The 22,241-nt window shown below is 30.1% G+C and overlaps 1 protein-coding gene across 1 annotated transcript; it reads left to right on the forward strand.

Annotated features, from left to right (window-relative positions):
* The first annotated feature begins 4,380 nt into the window (after positions 1 to 4,380).
* LOC111620518 (histone chaperone asf1-like) lies at positions 4,381 to 21,685 on the forward strand. The gene is made up of 5 exons (XM_023362444.1): positions 4,381 to 4,678; positions 4,756 to 4,917; positions 13,087 to 13,202; positions 20,892 to 21,068; positions 21,142 to 21,685. The coding sequence occupies exons 2-5, from the start codon at positions 4,809 to 4,811 to the stop codon at positions 21,331 to 21,333; spliced, it is 594 nt and encodes a 197-aa protein (XP_023218212.1). The 5' UTR covers positions 4,381 to 4,678; positions 4,756 to 4,808; the 3' UTR covers positions 21,334 to 21,685.
* The last annotated feature ends 556 nt before the right edge of the window (positions 21,686 to 22,241 follow it).

Raw genomic sequence — 22,241 nt, forward strand, 5'->3', positions numbered from 1 at the left:
GAAACATCCGTCAAGCAGAAGAAACCTTGGTGGAAAAGGCTCTTCTTCTGCTGCGTAAAATGAAAATTTTCTCTTCAGAGGTCACTTTCACCCACGTCCACTTTTCACCGGATATGACTCTGCCACCCGAATACGACTTTGTCACCCGGAAATGACGTTTCACCCGGCTACGACTTAATTTACTGGACTTGACATTTCATCCCGGATTGGGTTTTTTTCGCTTTGAATTGACGGACAGACATGGTTGTTCAACTTCGATTAGATTAAAGTCCATAGAACAACGACAGTCTGATGATCTGCAAAGTGACAAGCAAAACATAAAGCAGTGCTTACGTTACCAGTTTAAAGACTCTGTTAATCGTCTATAAATGGACAAGGCAACTTATATTGTACGGACATTCAAACTGTATTTAAACCGGTGTTCGAGTGTCATCGTCCGAACCAGAATTAAAATTACTTCAACAATAAAATTTGTAAATCGAATTGTCTGAAGTGTATATAAACTTTCATACTTAATAAATTTGAATTTGAAATTTAATTTTTAAGATTGCATATTTATCAAAATAAATATTAAAGTTGCACACTTTTAGATTTATTAAAACGTTTCTACTTTTATCAATATTTATTTCCATCACAGTCATCGTTTAGGTTTACAATAACATGAATATTTTTAATATAGAAACGGACGATAAAGTAATTAAATAGAGTACGATGAATTGGAGAATATAATAGGTGTTTGTTCGAAAATTCACAAACAAAACTGCTGTCGCGCATTTACAGCGCCGTATTACTGTAGTCAATTCCGTAGCAAAAAGGCCGTTCTGCAGTAACGCAGTCACAGCGCCAAGTGGAAAATTCACTGATACAGAAATCAAAATAGCCGATTTCTCCGTCTTTTAAACGTCTGTAGTAAATGTGAATATCTCGTTCGAAAGATACTTGTTTTCTTAGGTAACGTGCAAAATTTCAGGCTTTTCTATAGAGGAGTTGCCGAAATATAAGCAGTTGAAAAGTGCAAAGATCTCCATAAAAGCCGTAACTTTTCTCTTTTTCATTCATTTGGTGGTGCAGATGGTACTAGAGAAAGAATACCACTGGGCCTAGAGAGCTCAAATTTTAAACTTAACATTGTACAAGAATTGTACACGTTTTTTTTCTACATCCCCTTATAGATGGGACATACGAAATCGTAATATCGTTGGTTTAACATTGAAATCCGTAAGTAATATAAGATGGGAGAGCAGAATAAAAGCAGAATAAATATATCAAATATTTTAATGGATTTTTTTCTAACTTCTGTCAACTATACAGAACTATTATAAAAGCATACCAGTAAATTCTTATCGGTTGGGTTAAGTTATAAATCTACTCATGATTCACATAATGGGGCGAGGGCGGCCAAATATCTAGCAGGCAGGCGGCTAACAGCGCAGAACCGGTCCTGGATAGAATTGGAAGCGTTATATGCGCAGCATCCACCCGAGGACCTAGGCTTCCACCAGCTAAACCGGGTGAGGTTGATGCTCTGTAAAGCGCATGCGCGAATCTGGCTGTTTGGATGTTGACAATACCGCTGTATTGTCAACATCCAAACAATCTTATCTTTTTTTTCACGTGTAGTATAGAAATTTGTAATAAGATATTGTGCAATTATTTTCATATAATTAAAATTAATATGTAATTATTTATTTTTAGAAAATACAAGGGAAGCGGCGCATTCACCGCTTCCAATGACGGCACGCCACTGTTCAATGGGAAAACTGATATTGTCCTTGTTAATGAAAAATTGAATTTTTCAATATATCAGGATAGGTTAAAAAATAATTTAAATGCATTTACATCTTTAATGAAGTAAAATGGAACTTTTATTATCATTATCCTATAGATGTTTGTATCGTTTAAAAAAAACTCATGATAGTAGTCAGCTGGATTCAACGTTATGAGTTTAATGGTCTGTGAGGTCAGAAAGGTTGGCGACCGCTGTTGTAGAGCTTATAACTTTTCTGGCTTAGCTTGCACATATGAAGTTCTAGCTACTATGATAGGAATGTCTTCCAACTGAATGCAATTACCAGCTTTGCCAGCATTTATTTGTTTCTGATTTAAAAGTTTTTTTGTATGCTGCTTTGAATTGGGATGCAGAAGGATTATTATTGCATCTTCCTTGCATTCTGACAGTGTGAAAGAAAATTTCAATGTGATCCTAATAAGTCTTATAATGAAATTGATGAAAGAAAATTATTGGCAATAAATGTCTCACACACTGTCTTCACGGATTTGACACAAACAAGTAATCCCAAGGAAACCATTTTCCTACTTGATTAAAGTAGGCCTTCCCTATCTGGACCTATTTTCAAGTTAAAAATATATTCATTTGCTTTATTTTTGAATAAATCAAATGAATATATTTGTAACTTATCAAAAACATTATCATGATTGTTGGCATTTAAAAGCTCTTTCAATCTAGTCTACTTAATATTTCTCCAATTGAACACCAAACAAATCATTCATCATTTGGATAAATTCTAAAGTTGCTTTACCTCTGAATGCTATCAGCTGCAAATGAGTGTTACAAAATGTTATAGCATCAGCCACAGAAGCACATGTACACTCCTGAGCTTATTTCTGACGTGAATATTTTCAGTTTCTTGTAAATTATGCATTGCATCGCATAACACCAATCAAACAACGTCTTTTTTAGAATATAGTTTTTTCCCTCCTAGAGTATTCCTTACTAATTTAATGATGTGGCTAGGATCAAATAAAAATACTATATGATTACCACTGACAGGATGAACAACAGGCTCATTAGTAACTGACACATACCTGGAAAACGTAAAGCCACATAATTTTTTAGATGCTCCGTTGGTACAACCATGCGCTGAGCAAGCAGCTATAACAAAAATTTCCGCCTTTAGTACATAAAAATATAAAAATAGTAGTGTATTTGTGTGGATTCGATTCAATTCAATCAAGCTAACATAATTGTTTTGGATGCCACAATATGGAGCGAGTCAGTGCCGTCCCGAGGCAAGTTTTAGGATGGAGCGAGATCCTATTATGGCGCCCCCTTGGTTGCCTTTAATTTATACCCTTTAATTTTCTTTACCACTGAGGCGCTCCCTAGGACTTAGCGCTTGGAGCGGCTGCTCCGTTCGCCCTATGGTAGGGCCGGCTCTGGAGCGAGTAGTTCCTTCCTAATGACTAACTGACAGTATACAATTACGTACAATTACTTAAGGCTGCCAGCACTTTTTGCCAAATATTCAGCAAGATAAATCGTAGCATTTTGATCAAATTGATATCAGTCTCTAAACGTGAAAGCAAATGATCTAAATCTTCAATAGATATGTCATCAACAAGAAACGTGGATGGAGAAAATAAATGAGTTTTAAATAAATTTGTCAGTAATGTATCTGAAAAGTGAGACATTTTCACAATTAATGAAATCACTATGTTTTATTAAATCAAAATTGTCTCGAAATCCTCCTTTGTGTCCGATAACAAACTGTATTTTCGAGACAATCCTGATTTAATTAACCCATTTGTTAATAAAAACTGAAACCTATTAATTTTTAAAACTTCCCATAACTGGAGTGATGCATTAAGAAAAGTTACCGCTACCGCTTTAAACTTATATATCATAGCTGCCATTGCTTACCATTGCCGCTGGAAACTTACAAGTAGAATAAAAAAGGCTTTAGCCGCCTTGGCCATCTGGTCGGTAAAAAGGCCCTTTTAGTGTCTAAATAACGAGTGAAAAGCTGTCTTAATTATTTAGCCGCCAATATAAAAATACTCACTTTTGCCGACAAACGATATCATCAGATTGTCAACCAATCATTTTTGAACTGCACCATACAGACGGCCTCAAATGGATGGCCGATCGGTCAAAATGGCAGCCTACCGTTCTAGGAGATCGAATCCGAACGGGTCAAAAAATCCCAGGAATTTTTCTGGGATGGTCCGTTTGGATATGTCGGGCCCCGTCCCTCACCACCCGGCCGCCCAATTGTGGGCCTGGCCAAACCTATAATGTGCTTGCAAAAAACAGGCCCTTTTAGTGCCCACAGAGCGGTAAGAGTTAAAATAAAAAAAAAAGAACTGCAGCATATCTTTAATTTTAAATAATTATTTTCTGTATAAAATGATAATAACGTATATAAAAAATTAATTTTATAAAGTAATATTTATATGAAAATTTATTTTAAAATCATAAATAAAAAGATAAAATTCTAAATTCAATTTTACAATTAAAATCTCATATTGTAATAATAATATTATTATTAATTTATTTATAGTAATTAATGTTTTAAATTATGTTTAGGAATTTAACTAATTATTTAATTTAATTTAAAGTTTTATCAAATCTTTTTTCGATTTTATTAGTTATTTTACGTCATAGATTTATAGGGTGGCAACTTATCAACAAATTAAGTTGAAGTGAAAATATTTCGCGCCAAATAAAATTTTTTTTAGTGAACAACCTGCACTTCATGCAAAACTACACAGTTCGAAGTTTTTCCCCAATCAGTTAATTCTTTTTACACTTTAACCTAAGTCAATCAAAAATTTAGAAAATCAAATATTGTTTCAATTTGATATATAAACGGAATGTAAAGTTATTCTATTATTTTCCTTCACTGTTTAACAAAAAAAAAAAAATCTTAAAAAGTTGGTTAGTAATGTTTTTAATAATTAAATATATTTAAAATATATTCATAATTGGCTAATATTTTAATTTCGATTATTTAGCAAATTAATATTGAAGATATTGTCAATTTAAATTCGAATACATCCTCCATAAAATGGCTAAAGTTCACGTATGCAACGTCGTCGTTTTGGATAATCCATCTCCATTTTTCAATCCTTTCCAGTTTGAAATCACTTTCGAATGCATTGAAGATTTAAAAGAAGGTAAAAGCAAATTAATATTATTGTGTTAAGTTTTAAATGGTCAGTGAAAAAAACTAAGTAGAGTAAAAGCTAATGCACATTGTTTAGTTTGGAGAAAAACTAAACTTAGTTTGGCATGCCCTTAGTTTTAATTATTTAAACAGAAAATATTCAAATTATTTGGTTAATTAAAGCAAATATTGTTTTAAAACAAATTTTTACTTTGAAGTTTATATATATATCAATCACCTGTAAATAGTGTCCTGCTGTGTTTTCAGAATTTCAAAAGATCATAAATCATTACAATTAATTTAACAGATTTGTTTATATCAATATTTTTTATTGATTTAAAGTGTAATAGGGTATATATGAACACATTTCTTAAAGTCAATGTTTCAAAAGTTGTTTCAAATATATAATTGTAATTCATATAAAAATGTACTTTATACTGTATTTTCTGTGTTAAATGATTTAATAACACATTAATAACTAAAGTATATTTTTCAGTACACAATTAATAATACAAATGTGTTGATTGTTTTATTTGGTGTCTAATTAACCAAACTCTAAATTGGATTTGAAAAAGTTTTATTGGTGTAATTTTTACTCTTTAAAGAATTAAATCAATGTATGCATTGATAATATACAGATGTGTTTTGCAACTAATAATACCAGACTGAATGATCATTCTTAATAATGACGTAATTAAGATTAACACAGAGATGTATTACTTTACTATTATTTGAAGAATTGTTGAGAATTTATTGAATTAACATATAATTGAGATATTAACTGATTTATTGTAAGGTGCACATTATTGGAAGTTTTAAAACCATAAGTCATAGTGTAGAATGTAAATTTTATTCTGTAAGTTATTTTTAAATTGTAGTACATTTGATTAAATAATGAATGATTACGTCTTAATGTTAATCACTTTCTCAAAAATCATTTGATAAAGTTGATTTAAATCTAAACTCAAATATCATTTGCTGTTATTATATATCATTATTATTTTTTCAAGCGAACTATACATATTAACAATACTGTATTAAAAACAAAGTTCAGTAAAGTACCTTTGCTTTTGCATATGTTTAAATGTTTAAAGCTTCTAAATATAGTATTGTTAATGTATATTTTATTTAGAAAGATGATAGTTTTAAAGTTATTATATATTATGTTTTTATAATTATTATTTCTCTGTCTAATTTGGATTTTTAGAAAAATTTTAAATTTCAAAAAATTTTTATTGTACTAAAATTTAGAAAATTAAATCATATGAGGAAATTGTTCAAGCTAATTTAGCAGTATAAAGTTTTAATTAACAAGTTTAATAAAACTGTAATGAAGTAGTTCATCTAATACAAAAATAATTGAGATCTCTCTCTTAAGTTACAATATTAACAATTTTCTTGTACAGTGGGTGATCAGTTAATGAGCAGTTCAGACTGAACAAATCACATAACAAACACTTTCATGAAATATTTTTATGTTTGGACAATAAAAACAGGTTTGGAAAACAAGCACTTCAGAACAAACACAAGAAGTGACACTATGATTAAGATTTGTAGAACTATATTTTATTGGCATCTGTCAATGATTTATAGAATAAAACTTTCACAGTGTTATACATAGCTTCTTTTTTTGAACTAGTTGATTTCTGTTCTCTGAATTTTTGTAAATGTTTTCCTGAACTTTTTATTCAAAAAAACTGATAATATTAATAATATGGGGCCTAAAAAGAGTGGAATGTCAAGAACTGCTCATCACAGAAACTAAGCAAGAGATAATAACCAAGGTAGAGTGGGCAGATGTCTGATGTTTCTAGGCAGTATGTATGGCTTCAACCAATCTACAGTAGGCAATTTTAGCTAAGAAAGATATAATCAAGAAGATTCAAGCAGATGAAGTAATGAAAATCCATGAAAAAATGGAGAAATTGCTGTTAGTTTGGATAAGAGAAAGGGAAATGAAAAGAGATGTAACTTGTGTGACTATCATTCAAGAGAAGGCTAGAGAAATTTTTGAAGAACTGAAGAAACAAACTCCACATTCGTCACATGAGGAGATAGAAGCCAAGGCTACTACTGGATGGTTCACAAAGTTTAGAAGGAGATCTGGCATTAAACATGTGGTAATGCAGATAGAAGAAGTGAGAAGTTCTGTCTAAGATTTTAAGAATTCATTAAAAAAGAAGGATATTGTCCACAAATTTTCAATTGTCATGAATCTGGTTTATTTTGGAAGTGTATGCAGTCATGAAAGATGAGAAAAATATTCCCTAGCATAAATCCATGAAAGACCAATTGATGTTACTTTTGCAAACTAATGCTAGTGGTGATATGAAGCTTCTTGTCTATCACTCTGAGAACACTAGAGCATTCAAAAAAATTCCATAGTGAAAGAAAGACTGCCAGTGATGTGGAGATCAAATAAAAGGGCATGGGTCACGCAGGCTCTTTTCAAAGAATGGCTGTTTGCATTTTGTGCTCCAAGCATCAAGGATTACCTTCAGAACAATGAATTGCCTTTGAAAGCACTGTTGCTATTGGATAATGTACCAGGACACCCAAAAAACCTTGGAAGATAATTTGCTGGAAGACTTTCCCTGGCTGACAGTTCAGTTTCTACCTCCAAATACCACTTTGTTGAATCAACCAATGGATCAAGACGTTATTGCAGGTTTCAAGAAAGTGTACATTTGAGCACTGTTGTGTCAATGTTTTGAAGCATGCCAGTTGTCCTCAAAAATGGCATTAAAAACTTTTTGGAAAGAAAAATTTGATATTCTTGAAGCTATACAGCTCATTCAAAAGTCAGAAGTCACTCAATGACAGTTAAATTCTTCTTGGCAAAAGCTGTGTCCCTCTTGCATTCAGGGAGACAGAAATGATGTCTCTGAAATTATGGATGAAATTGTGACAACTGCTAGGGATCTGGAATTGGAGGTGAATAAAGATGACATTGAAGAGCTCAAAATGGAACATGAAAATGATCTGACAACAGAACTCTAAGAACTCTTGAATGAAGAAAACCAAAAATTCATTGATATGTGTTTTCTTCTGAAAAAGAGGATGATGAAAGAGGACCAATGCCAATGTCTGCTATTAGATCTGCTAAAGATCTTATGAAGAAATGGGAGGATGTCAAAACAATGGACTTAGAATGGTACCCAAACTAGGTTGAGATCAATAGGCTTGGGGATTTCTACAACAACAATGCTATTAATCACTTCCAAAAACTCCTGAAAAAGAGAGAAAAGCAATCGACATTGGATAGATTCTTTAACACCCCACAAATGGAAAAAAAAACATGACTGATGAAAATGCAAGATTGTATTTATATATATTGACGTTATTGTTATTACATATAAATAAACATAGTAAGAAAGTATACAATATTTTATTTATTTTTCGGGTTTCTAGAATGAATTAATCAAATTAATCAGTTAACAATTCCAGTAGCAAACATTGTCTTTGAATGAATTTTGTTAACCAATCACCCATTGTACTTAAATATTCTTTTGATTTTATTACTAAATTCCTTTTAATGCCACTATAAACAAGTACAAGATATTTCATAATTCTGTAAATTGTTTTATACTAAAAAACTTTCACTTAAACGTCATACCATGTTTTTTTTTTATTTTAATACTTGTAAACATCTACTTGACATACATTATACTAATACTGTATCAAATTATTATTAAACATGGAATTTGCATTAGAAGATTTATTTGACAAAAATATTTAGTAAATTATATAATGAATTTTTGACAGATTTTGCCTGTGTAATTATATATATAATAAATGTTTCAAATAATTGGAATTCATTTTATCTAAATTCTTCACCTCATTCATGATAAAATCTAGTGATATGTTTATCATGTAAATGGTTTATTTGAGTTTAATCTGTCTTCCTTTGTATTAATGTAAGTAAATCCTAGAATTCTATTAATACTTAAAAATTTTATGCCATTATTCTCTAATTATGTAAAATTAAATATATTAGTTAGACTTTTAGATTATCCTAATTGAAAAGGTAAAACCACCATAATACTAATTCTTAGTTTTATTATTTTGAAGTAATTTGAAAGTTTAATAAACTCGAATCACAAGTTTAATCTAACATGTAGGTACTTGCAACAATAATAGTTCCTTTGTATTGCTAAACTCAAGGCTTATTTTTATTTTAATTGTTTTAAATGGATATAATCTTTTTTGCTAGGAACAGTTTGATATCTTGATAGATGATCAAATAAATAAAACTTTTGCACTGTAGAAATTGAACTTTTTTCCAACATTTAATTAATAAGAATAAAGAAATTTATAATTCAATAATTGTTTGTAATGAAATTTTATACTATCAATAGTACTTTTTATACAATATGATCTTGTTTTATATAGGATTGACGTACACAGATTTGTTTGGTTGGATTGACCACTCAGTCATTTGGGAAAACACAAATCTATGTAAATCAGTGACCCACTCCTAGTGCCACTGAATCTGATTCTTAAGTCAGCAAACTGTACTTCTCCAGCCAGTAACATTCCAAACACAAAGACTGCTAAATGTTGTGAATATCCTGGTTTTTGCTTTTTCTCAAATAGTATAATTGCTACAGTGTAATAAAATGTTGCTGTGTTGTGTTGTCTTCAAGTTGAAGATTAAGAACATAAGGCTGGTTTTTCTTTCTTTCTTTTTTTTAAATTTTCTTTTATTGACCAATAAACAAGCCTTTAAATGACAAAATGATTTAGAACATTTTACAAAACACTTTTTACCATAAAGATTGAAAAAATATTTACCTTGTTAAACTCTGTTAGACACTTTAAAAAATTATTCATGATTTAACTTCTTCTATTTAATGTAACAAAAGGGTTTTTTAAAATTTTCTTATCTATTATTGCTATTCCATATCCAAGGTTTATTATTTATTTATTTTGACTCTTTCTGCCCTGTGGGCACTAAGAGGGCCTCTTTTTGCAAGCCCATTATGGGTTCGGCCAGGCCCACAATGGGGCTGCCGTGTAGTGAGGGACAGGGCCCGAACAAATCCAAACGGATCACCCCCAAAAAAATTCCTGGGGATTTTTCAACCCATTCGGATTTGAACCCAGGTCCCCCAGAGCAGTGGACTGCCACCTTGACCACTCAGCCATCCGGACACATCCAAGGTTTACTATAGGTTGTATATTAAATTACTAAAATATTTCACAAATAACTTTAAAAATATTTTAAAGATATAAATAAATCATTTAAATAACTTATAAAAAATAGGTTTTCCATTTTCCAAAAATTTCTTTTAAAAACAGATTCTTAAAATTTATAAAATGGTGTGTGACATAGTCTATCAGATTTACTATGAGAAATATATTATAATATCTTAAAGGGTTTCCAAAAAAGTTTTATAACTCAAACTAATTTTCATGCATATATACATATAATTATGATGTATGTCACAAATGTAGTGAGGCTTGCTGCTATATCAAAATTTCTATGCAAGAAAATCAATACATCAAGTCTATCAGATGGTAAGATTTCAGTAATGCATCTTCAGTTATCATAATAAATTGTCATTTCTTGTGAGATATCAATAGTGATGTACAAATTCATGGCTGCACAAACTATCCTTGGTAATTAGTTGATTTCGACTACTGTATGGAATATTGCTCTGGCTATTTGTTATGGCAGAGCTATGTAATTACTTGAGAAATAATACACAATGAATGGACCATAACAAGTGACCTAACTGGCCAGATTGGAATCATCAATAAAATATTAATTCTTATCCTTTGACACTAACAACTTCATAATCATCATTTAGCTTTAAGATATACAATACGGTTCAAGAATTTGCATATTTTTTTTATGATTAAATACTACTTGCCCTGAAAAAAGTTTAATCAAATAAATATGTTATTCTTTGAATTTTATTAGTAGCATTTGTCTCTTAAGATTGTTTAACATTTTATTTAATGCCATTATGTTTTTAAAATAATTTATGAAATGACTTTTAAAAATAAACATTCTGTAATAAAATAGTACATAAATGTTAGTCATGTTAAAAATAAATATTCTGACATATTAAGTTTTGTTGTGAAAACTTTTTGAGAAGTAAATGTTTTTTCTTTCTTTCTTTCTAGTTCTTGTATACTACTATTGTAATTTCATTCTATTTCTGTTCCACTACTTAAATTTTTTAAGTCCAGGTTACAAAAATAAGATTAAAATAGACTTAAAAACATTTTAAAATATTCTTTATTACAGCCAAATAATTGCTAGATTATATATATACATATATATGTATTCATTCATAACTTATATGATGCAAGCAGGATGTTATAGTTATATGTGTATATACATACATATATTCAGAAGGATTTTTCCCTTGAACTTATGAAGTTTTAAACTATTCTGTAAAATCCATTTGTTTAAATTTAAATATATCAATAAATATAAATAAATAACACCTTTTTAACAGTCCAACAAAAACATTTAATTCTCCAAGAATGTTTTTGACCGGCACAACAGGGATACCACAGAAGAGAGATTGGAGCACTTATTAAAAGACTACAGAAACAAAACCAGCAACCTCCCGAAACCGATCTAAGAAAAAATGTGGTTCTTAATTATTTTCCATTTCTAAACAAGATAATTAAGAAAGTTGCCAACAAAAATAATCTACGAATAATATATCGACGCAATCCAACTGTGTACAGAATGTTGAGGAATGATAAGAAGAAGGATAATCGAAATATGTTGACAAGGGTATATTCTATACCTATAAAGGATCGTCGGTTTAATTCCGACCTCGTGTATATTGGGGCAACTATGCGGAGCTTAAAACAAAGGATAAATGAACACAAATATTCTGTGAGTAGGAACATCGATAGTACGGTTCTGGCGGCATTTGCCAAACAACAGGATGTAACCGTATACTGGGATCGTGTGGCAATCATTAGGGCCACGAGATCTTTACAGGCGGTGAGGCATCTTGAAAAAATATATACATAAACACATAAAGTGCATATAGCCACGGAATGTATTAATCACAGAGATGCAGAGGGATTAGCCACTGCTTGGAAGTCATTTTATAATAACACAAGATGATATATGTATCCACGTTGACGGCACTATTATTTATTTAAATTTATCTGTTTACTTTTTTATTTTGTTTTTGTAATACGAATAACCTACAAGTGGTTTTTTCCATTGTTCTGCGCAAACACAGTTTAATTTTATTTAATTTTGTATTACATAGGTTCGAATACTTTGTTCTTTTTAATATTGGAATAACTGATGAAGGCTGCGAAAATCGGTCGAAAATGTTCTTAGAGAATTAAATGTTTTTGCTGGACCGTTAAAAAGGCGTTATTTATTTATATCATTTTGTTTTACTTCCAGTAAGATTTTTTTTTGATTATATTAATAAAATGTATCAGAGAATGTTGGTTAATACTCCAAGTTTCATATGCATTTGCTTGAAAAGTCTGCTTCTGCTTAGTGATGAGATGGATCTCTGCTGATGCAGGGCCTATATCNATTGAGGGACTGGTGGAGGGGACAAGACCTAGAGGAAGATCCCGAAAGACTTGGAGAGATAACATCAAAGACTGGACTGGAAAGGATTTAAGAGAAGCCTGGAATAGAGAAACATGGAGAGGAATAGTTCATCAAATGCAATCCTCTGTAGAGAGGATGCCACTGGATAGATAGATAGTCTATGTTGGGCTTAACATTGACGAAAATTCAACGCAAAGCGACACGCAAGGAGAAAAATTTCGACATCGGATACGTTAAACTATTTTTTCGTACGTAAATCAGTTATCCGAAATATCAGTTATCCGGACAACCCCAGTCTCCAATTGATTCGGAAAATCGACGCTCTACTGTAATTATTAAATCTGTCAAGAAATGGTGTCTAATGCTTATCTGTAGACCAAATTACTTAACATTTAATTATTAATAGTAGCATTAATATAGACTGATAATCCTGCAATTATTTTGCTTTAATCTAAAAATCAGGTTTATGGATGTTTATATTCTTGATTTACATATGCCTAGGAATTGCTAAGAAAATTAATGTAATGAATCTTTTTGGAAATATTAAAGATATATCCAGTTTCAAGTGAAAAGTATTATTAATTTTCAAAATACTTATTTGAAGTAATATATTTGTTTTATTTTTAGATCTAGAATGGAAAATAATTTATGTTGGATCAGCAGAAAGTGAAGATTATGATCAGATACTTGATACTGTTTATGTAGGACCAGTTCCTGAAGGAAGGCATATGTTTGTATTTCAGGTAGAAATATTGATATTAATTTTTAATGAAAATCAATAGTGATGTGCAAATAATGATAAATGGTATCAATATTCATATGCTTAATAATAGTTAGTTATTAACTACTATATATGACAAGGAATACTGAGTACAGAATACCAAATTAAATATTGTAATCAGTATTCATTATTCAATTGCTGTGACTCATTAACATTTTATTAATATTTCTTATACAAGTACTACACACCAATTTTATACATTATTTTACAACTGGTTTTTCTTTATTTCTTTCTTTTACTTTCCCAGTTGTTATAGAATATAACATAGGGAAAGTATGGTGGTCAGCCAAATTTTGATCCCATAGTTTTTTCACATTTCTCAATGTTTTGATACTCCAGAAGCCCAAAAATGTAAAAAAATCTCTTACAAAATTTTGTGTTTGTATCGGCAACTAATTTGCATTATATCACAGGACTAGATAAACAAAAAATTTTGAAACTTGGCAGGATTAAGTCTATATATGGGGCATTGATACTAATAAGTTCTGATAATTAATCAATTAAAGGTCATGGGAATAGGGAGATAAAGGGGGTCATGTGTTGTATCTCAATTGGGGTCAGACTTAATGAAAATTTTACTCATTATTGGCATTTATAAGATTTTAAAATACTTATTTCTACTTTCAAAATTAAGTCTTTAGTCTTTTTATAATAGTTAATAATGTAAAAATTATTTTTTAATAAAAAACTCATAGTATTTGATAGATGGTGCCATATAATTTTAACTTTGAGCTAATGTTTTTGTGTTTTATAAACTATAATATTTTTTCCTTTACTATCTATAATTGATGTTGGTTAAATAAATAGAGAAATTTATCATAATTTAACAAAATTACTCTTTTTAAGTTTATGTTGTTTAAATTCTATATCTTGGTAAAATTGAAAATGATTGGACTTCTTAACATCCTCTTCAAGTGCCATGAAAGTCTTGCAAGCCTGTACCAGTTTTTTATGTTTGTAGTCATTTTTCTTCTTCAGACTTCTTGTAATGATAATCTTATCTAATTATAACATTCTTTAATTTAGAAATTTGTAAGAAATAAAATATTTCATTTTACAGTAGTGTCAATTATCCAAAATAATTAGGAGTGTGACACTTTGGCTAACTAATCATTCTTGGTAGAGAAAAGATAAAGATAAATATCATAAATAAAATAAAAATTTTTAAATTTTAATTCTAGTTCAATAGTAAAAAAATGGTTAAGGCACAGAAATTTAATACATACAAATGATAAATAAACAGTAAAAAGTAGTATAATTTATTAAAAACAATCACTACACTTTCATTGCAATCTACAATGTACTGATGAAATTTTACTGCAATGTACTGATGAGCAATTTAAAGTAAAAAGTACATAATAGTAAAAATAATATCAGTAATAATTGAGATGCCTCACTATTGAGCTTATAGAACAGTGGTTCTTAACCTTTCTCATTCCACAGACCTTTTTGCCATTCAGGTGAAGGCCACAGACTCCTTCTCAGAAAAATGTTTTTAAATGCAAAACATAAAATTGTAAAGGAAATCAGTTTCAGTCAAAGGAAGTAGGAAAAACATTAAATTATGTAAACACTCACTTACTACCAAACTACATTCATTCAATTTCTACACTCTCAGACATTCATACATTAGTTTATGCTGGGGCAGTTACAGTAGTGACACACCATGGACTACAAATACAATCACAGACANACTTACTACCAAACTACATTCATTCAATTTCTACACTCTCAGACATTCATACATTAGTTTATGCTGGGGCAGTTACAGTAGTGACACACCATGGACTACAAATACAATCACAGACAGATACACACAAAACACAATTCTATCACAAGCCTGTTTGGCAGAGAATAGAAACACAACTAAATGACATTAGACAGCAATTAAGCAGGCTGACACAATACACTAAAAACAACATAACACCCAAATTAAAGAAACAACTCAAAAACATTTTCAAGAAAATCAAAACACACACAAAACATGAACATCACAACACACACATTACAGAATATATCGATACACTAAAACAAAAACTCGCAGCCAAAGCACGTAGACTCAAACAATACAAAACATGTACACTACACTACGAAAACAACAAATTAAGCTATTTACATTCATTATGTGTAATATTATTTTAGCTATATCTATTCATTTTGCTTTTAATATATATATATATATTAAAAGCAAAATGAATAGATATAGCTAAAATAATATTATATATTATATATATTAAAATCAAAATGTTTTGTCACCCTAGCCAAAACAAAAACTAACACTTGAAGTGCTATAAATAGAGACTCAGCTCTGACTGCCTGCATGAAATATAACCAAATCAATCAAGACCAACAAATACTTTATCCACACTCTGAAAGATTATGTTTAAATTGACTTCATTTCAATTTTAATTTAAATTAAATAATTAATTTTAGTTTCAGTTTAGATGTAAAGGTTAGTTTTAATTATTATTTTTACTTTTAATTAACTGGCTATTAGTTATTAATAAATATTAATATTATATTAATAAATTTTTGTCATTTAATTTAACTTAAGCATATTTAAACATGAATTCTTGAATGCCATTTATATTATGTGAATGTCAATTAATGTAGTTTTTATTGATTAATTTGATTTAAAATCAACTATGGTGCATACTGAAAAACAAAAATAGCATCTTTCCTGCAAGTGCATTGAAATGTAATTTAAATGGCAATGTCTTCAACAATTTGTATTGTGAAGCAAAGTGATCTTGCCACCACTAACTTCTGAATCAGTAGTCCTGTTGTTGATTCGTCAGGCGATACTTTTTTTAACTCTTTAAGCTCTGAAAGCCTTTTCTATTCATGTGCCTAAAGACTAAATTGTTTTTACCATTCACGCTACAAGAAAAACTTGTATAGGAAAACACGTCAACTTATCCATCGGCCAATTTTGTTTTGAATGAATAAGGCTGATTTCATGTTTAAAGAGTTAATATAGGAAGTATATGAAATTGACCATCAGTGGCCAACTGTACCTAGTAGCTTGGTCAGTAACTGAGTTGCTGTACGATAACTCAGGAAATTAGGGAAAAAATGAATTCAAAATTTTGTTTGTAAACTAAATTATTCAAAAAGCAAGGCATTCAAAACCTGGGATTTGACTGTATGTGTAATTATCCAATTGCTCTTAGCAAGTATATATACAGTCCATTCAACAATGATAGAACATACAGTGATTGCCTAGAAATACTTTATTATTTTCATATAACTTTTTTATGAAATTTTCTAATACATTTTATAACAATATACTATTATAGTAAGTTTGGAGGAAAATAATTAGTAAATAAAAGAGCTAGATACTATTATCAAAAATAGTGCTCAAAATTAATAGAACATCTTGGCATTTGATAAGTTTAAGTTACAAATAACATCTGATTTTGCTACTGTTTTTTGAGATAAGCTCAAAAATATGATTGGACATTGAAGTGACTAAAGATTGTAGTTGTTCTTGTGAAGTATTTTCCAATTCTTCAAGAGCAACCATCAGTTCAGTTCAGTGACAGTACAGTATTGTATTGGTTCCAAATATGTTAAATTTGAAAAACCAAGATTACCTCAAAGATTCTCCGTGGGATTTTAATCTGTACTTGGGGGTGGTGGCCAGTCCAAAAGTTGGATTCTCTTGCTCTGAAAAAAGACATGTTAATTTTGAAACAAAAAAAGCTTGCATTGCCCTGCATGAGTTTGAAGCTACCTCCAGACAAGCTCCTGATAAGTTTGAGAGTTGTTTCAGCCTTCAATAAACACTAAGATTGGATTCACATTAGAGCTGTCTGAGCTGTTGGGTCAGCTGAAAATGTGCAACCATTGACATTCAACCATCAAAGCAAAATGGTGTGTATGTAAACTAAGCAATTTGGTTTGCAAACAAATCTTGATCAATGAAGCACACTGTCACATTTGCCTTATTTCCTTAACATTTCATTTAAATTTTTGCTTTCCATTTTGTTAAAATTCTGTTTTTCTTTGTTTCATGTAAGATAATAGCGAGGTTGCGGCCAAAGTTTTCATCTTTAAAAGTGAATGTCGAGTGTCACTTAAAAGATATTGCTGCTCAACGTTCACATTTTAGAAATGAAAACTTTGGCTGCAACTCGCTATTGTAGTTACTGTATTATTACTAGTGATGTAACGAATATTCGGTTACTATTCGGTATTCGGCCTATTTTTCGCTATTCGGCCGAATACCTAAAAACAGGAGTAAGAAATAACAAAAACACAGTAACTTAATCATTTTGGTATTTAGATTTAATGTTATCGGGTTAGTGTTGTTTGTTTATATTTATTTATAACTTATAACATGCACAAAATAAAAAAGAACATAATATTAGTCACTTGTATTCACAATTTATAATTACAAAGATCAGCACATGTACACACCTATTTGTTCGAGAATTGTCACACATCTGAGGGTCTAACCCTGCCTATCCTTCTTTTTAAGTGCTCGTCTTTGCTCTTCCCTTTCTCTTTCCTCTATCACTCTAGTCCACGTATGCCTATGCATACATCATAATACACCCTCATGATACTTTCAATTTGTCACTTTTCCATCGTAGATTTCCCATTTTACAATTACATGACTCATAGCCTGATGATAATGGAGAAAAGAGACAGATAGGACATCGGTATAAGTCAGTTATGATTTCACAGATTTGAAACAGCCTGGTAGCCCGAACCACCCCAGGCTTTCTCCCTGCACACTAAGTGACTTTCATTACAAGCATTTAGCTTTTTGAAGTCTATGACAACAATTGTTTGACATTGACGGCCACAAATTTCGCGCAAATAAGCTGCCTCAACTTGTTTGAAGCAGCTTATTGCGTTGATAACATAATTGACTTGTTCGATTATGTTATCAACTCAATTTCATATTTATTTTCACATTTTCACTTTGCAGTCGTTCTCTGTTCTTTTTCCGTTATTTGCACATGTAGGTCATTTCATTGTTATCCAGATTTGATATCATCACTTATCATACTGCCATGATGCTCTTGTCTGAACTGTCAAGAATTAACGCGATTGGCGAAGCATAGTGACAGTGGACCAATAGAGAGCAGGGTCCTTGCCATAATGTGGTTTGCACGCCAATTTTCGTACGTGCATTAATCAAGCCAGATAGTTTGGCCGAATATACTATTCATTGCAACACTAATTATTACACATATCAAACCAAATAAACATAAAAGAATCATTTCTATTGACTGTGATATTCTTACATACATCTTCAATAATTGGCTAATTTCTTTAAGATGGCCATTGGCCATCATTCTTTCAAAAAATTTGACTAGTTATTGCCAATCCATCTTTTGTCAATGTTTTATTGCTATGGTAACTGCCAATGAAGATGGATGAACCAGAGTGGATAATTCTTGTGTGGATTCACCTAAAGTCTGTCTTTCCATTCATCCGAACACCATAAAGTCATGAGTAGGGTTTCTCAAATGGGATCCTGGTTGTTTTTTAACTCAGGAAATCTCACAAATTTCTTATTAGTTTACTTTTTTCTTATTTTGTGTTTTGAGGAAATTTTGCAAATAGAAAGTATAATGAGCTCATAAACCATTAGAATACATTTGTATTTATTAATTTTAAACCTACTTATTAGTTTTTTAAAGTTTTGCTTGTTATGGCATGTCACAAATGGTCAATAATCAATATCTAGCTTATTTGTGGCAAGACTCTGAAAATTCTTTACTTGTCAAAACCTGTAATATCTGAAATAATTGTGCTTATGCTGTCTTAATTTTTAACCATGTCCGGTAGCTTCAATAACTGCATAATGCCAGGTTGTAAAAATTGGGCAAGGATACAAATGAGTATAAAGTTTTTCTTCATAAACCTGATTATTAAAGACAAACGAATTGCCAAATTATTGGGCTATAAGCTTGTTGTTTCTATTAAAAGAAGAGCAAAAGAAGTACTACAATCTCAAAGATGAACTAGAATTCTTCCAGGCTACAGGTGAAAAAACACATAACATCTATCTTCTCTTAAATGCATTAAACACTATTCCACTCACATTAATTGAATCGGAAAGGGCATTCTCAGTAGTCTTTTCATTACTTTTCATTACTAAAATAAGAATCAGATTGAGTGATCGGAGTATTGACCATCTTTGCTTTTTAAAATCTTAAAAAAATTTACAATAATATTTTGTATTATGTTTTATTTAAAAACAAAAATCACCTTTTAAGTTAGAAGTTTGATCTAAGTTCATTTTTTTTAAATTTTCAACTCAATTCAAAGCATTTTGTTGTTGTTGTATGCAATTTCCAGCAAATTTTAATAAATTTTTTCTATTTGTGAAAATTTTTACATAATTCAAAGGCAATTATTAATATGATTTTGGAGGTTGCAGAACGTATTAAATTACTTTAAAAAATGAAAAATAATTATATCATTTTATTTCAAGATATTTTGTATATCTTAAAAATAATTAATTCTATCCTGGGATCTTGGGAAAGTGTTCACNTGAAAATTTTACTCATTATTGGCATTTATAAGATTTTAAAATACTTATTTCTACTTTCAAAATTAAGTCTTTAGTCTTTTTATAATAGTTAATAATACAACATTTTTGTGATAAAATCTTATAACATATAGTGCCATTCTCAATTTATTTATTATTAATATGATTTTGGAGGTTGCAGAACGTATTAAATTACTTTAAAAAATGAAAAATAATTATATCATTTTATTTCAAGATATTTTGTATATCTTAAAAATAATTAATTCTATCCTGGGATCTTGGGAAACAGTTCACTTTTTTCCCTGAAATTCTGGGACAAGCAAAAGACCGGGAAATGAGAAACCCTAGTCATGAGTATACTACCACTAACTACCCTCAAGCAGTATTTTGTTTATGAGATACTTTGTGATTGCTGAATGAAATCTTCCCTAATTTTTAGCAATCCATACTTCCTGGTGAAATACATTGATTTTGATCTTCTCTTCAATTAGATTTTTTCCATATCCAGGTTTTAATAGTAATGTACTGTGCAATCTACTAAATCTTTTTTGTGTTGAATGTATTGTTATGCAGATTTACTGAATCCAATTATTACTTTCTTTATAATTAATTCCAATTAATGTGTGTACTATTTGTTATTGTGTACACCTTATTTTTGATAATAGTATGTTATTTATTAATCATTTTCTTCAGATTTGTGCAATAATATAGTATTTTGCTGTAAATTGTTTTTTTTTTTTTTACTCTTTCCACTCTGTGGAAACTGATGGCCTTTTTTGTCAAGTTTATTGTGGGTTTAGTTAGGCCCACATGGGAGTAGCTGGATGGTGAACAACAGGCTTGACATAACTAGAATAGACCTCCCCAAAAAATTCCTGGAATTTTTTGACCTGCCCAGATTTGTTTCTGGGTCCTCAGAACAGAGTGGTAGGTTTCACTGTTAATTTGGCCATCCTGCTATCAAGTAAATTTCATATTATTAATTATTATGATTATCTTAAGCACAAAGACTTTTTGGGAAGATCAACAAAGCTGATCTCATAAAATGTATTAGCAAATTTTGTAATGTGGAAATTCTGGTTTATGAAAAATCTTTAAATTTTTATTTAATTTGAAATAATTAAATTTTTTAATTTTAAGGCTGATCCTCCTGATCCATCTAAAATACCAGTTCAAGATGCTGTTGGTGTTACAGTAGTACTCCTTACTTGTTCTTATCGAGGTAAAGAATTTATACGAGTAGGGTATTATGTTAACAATGAATATACTGATATGGAGTTTAGAGAAAATCCACCTGCTGTTCCCCAGTTTGAAAAAGTAAGTTTTATTCATCCATAATGTTGATTTTGTAGAAATAAATATATAAGTATTTACATGAGTTTTTATTTAGTTACAGAGAAATATACTTGCAACAAGTCCAAGAGTTACAAGGTTCAAAATAGATTGGGATGATAATCCTGGAGAAGAAAATATTCCACCAGTTCGTCCAATTGACTGTAATCAGATTATTTCTGAAGACAGTACTGGACCACTTAAACCAACAGTTTCTCCAGACAGTAATCCTAGCATGGAAGTTTCATAGCAAAAATAAAATATAGTCATTTGTCTATATGTACAAAGGAATCATCTGTGAAAATTCAAGTTGAATTTTTTTTTTCAACCATTCCCATTTGAACATTCATAATTCATTTACTTATTTTTAATTTTATATTAAAACTTACATAACAACAAATACATTTTACAAAATTATACATGCCCACAAAAACAGATTTAAAAGTTTAGTTTTATAAAGTTACTATTCACCAATATGCAATTAAACAAGCAGCACCATTTATTGTGAAATTTCTTAATTTTGCAATAAATTTTTTCTGTTTCAAAGATTCGTTTTGCAAGAATTTTCCAAAATTTTAGTTAACTTTATTTGTGTAGAATTTGCCTAATATTTTAAAATGCAATATGTGCATATTTATATTTAGTAAAATCTGTTAAATGTGGATTAAATTTCATAAATAAAAGATATAAAATATGTTTTGACTTATTTTTTAAAATCATTTATAATTAATTTAACAGAATAGCAAGTTATTTTTATGAAACAAGCTTATAAATTATATTCTAAACAGAATAAAGAACATTTTAAAATTTTTGAAGTTTGTTTTTTTAATCATGTATACTATATGAGCTTAATATGTGGATAAATGTTACACACGTTTAATCTGCTGCAAGCTGTGCAGAAAATTTTATTTCAGCCTATCTGTCTTGAAAAGATTGCTTCTGTAGAAATTAACCCTTAAATACTGATGTGCAGTCCTTTGGACTGCATTCTTTCTCAGTATGTGGATAAGATCTAAAATCTTAGGTACCGACATGACTTGTAGCTACTATGTCATTCTGTAGAGTTAGTTTAAGAAGAGATTAAATTTTTTCCTGTAAGTTAAGCATGGTCTGAGACTACACCTCAGTTATTACATAACGTATTTCAGTACTGGTCTG

The sequence above is a fragment of the Centruroides sculpturatus genome, unplaced genomic scaffold, assembly GCF_000671375.1.
Source record: "Centruroides sculpturatus isolate CEXI.00-Female unplaced genomic scaffold, Cexi_2.0 scaffold265, whole genome shotgun sequence".
Taxonomy (NCBI): Eukaryota; Metazoa; Arthropoda; class Arachnida; order Scorpiones; family Buthidae; genus Centruroides; species Centruroides sculpturatus.

What these genes read in the sequence shown, in the direction of transcription:
- LOC111620518 (XM_023362444.1), top strand. Translation starts at nt 4,809, where the DNA reads ATGGCTAAAGTTCACGTATGCAACGTCGTCGTTTTGGATAATCCATCT. An exon ending in GGCATATGTTTGTATTTCAG is followed by an intron (nt 13,203 to 20,891) that starts GTAGAAATATTG and finishes TTTAATTTTAAG; the next exon opens with GCTGATCCTCCTGATCCATC. An exon ending in CTGTTCCCCAGTTTGAAAAA is followed by an intron (nt 21,069 to 21,141) that starts GTAAGTTTTATT and finishes GTTTTTATTTAG; the next exon opens with TTACAGAGAAATATACTTGC.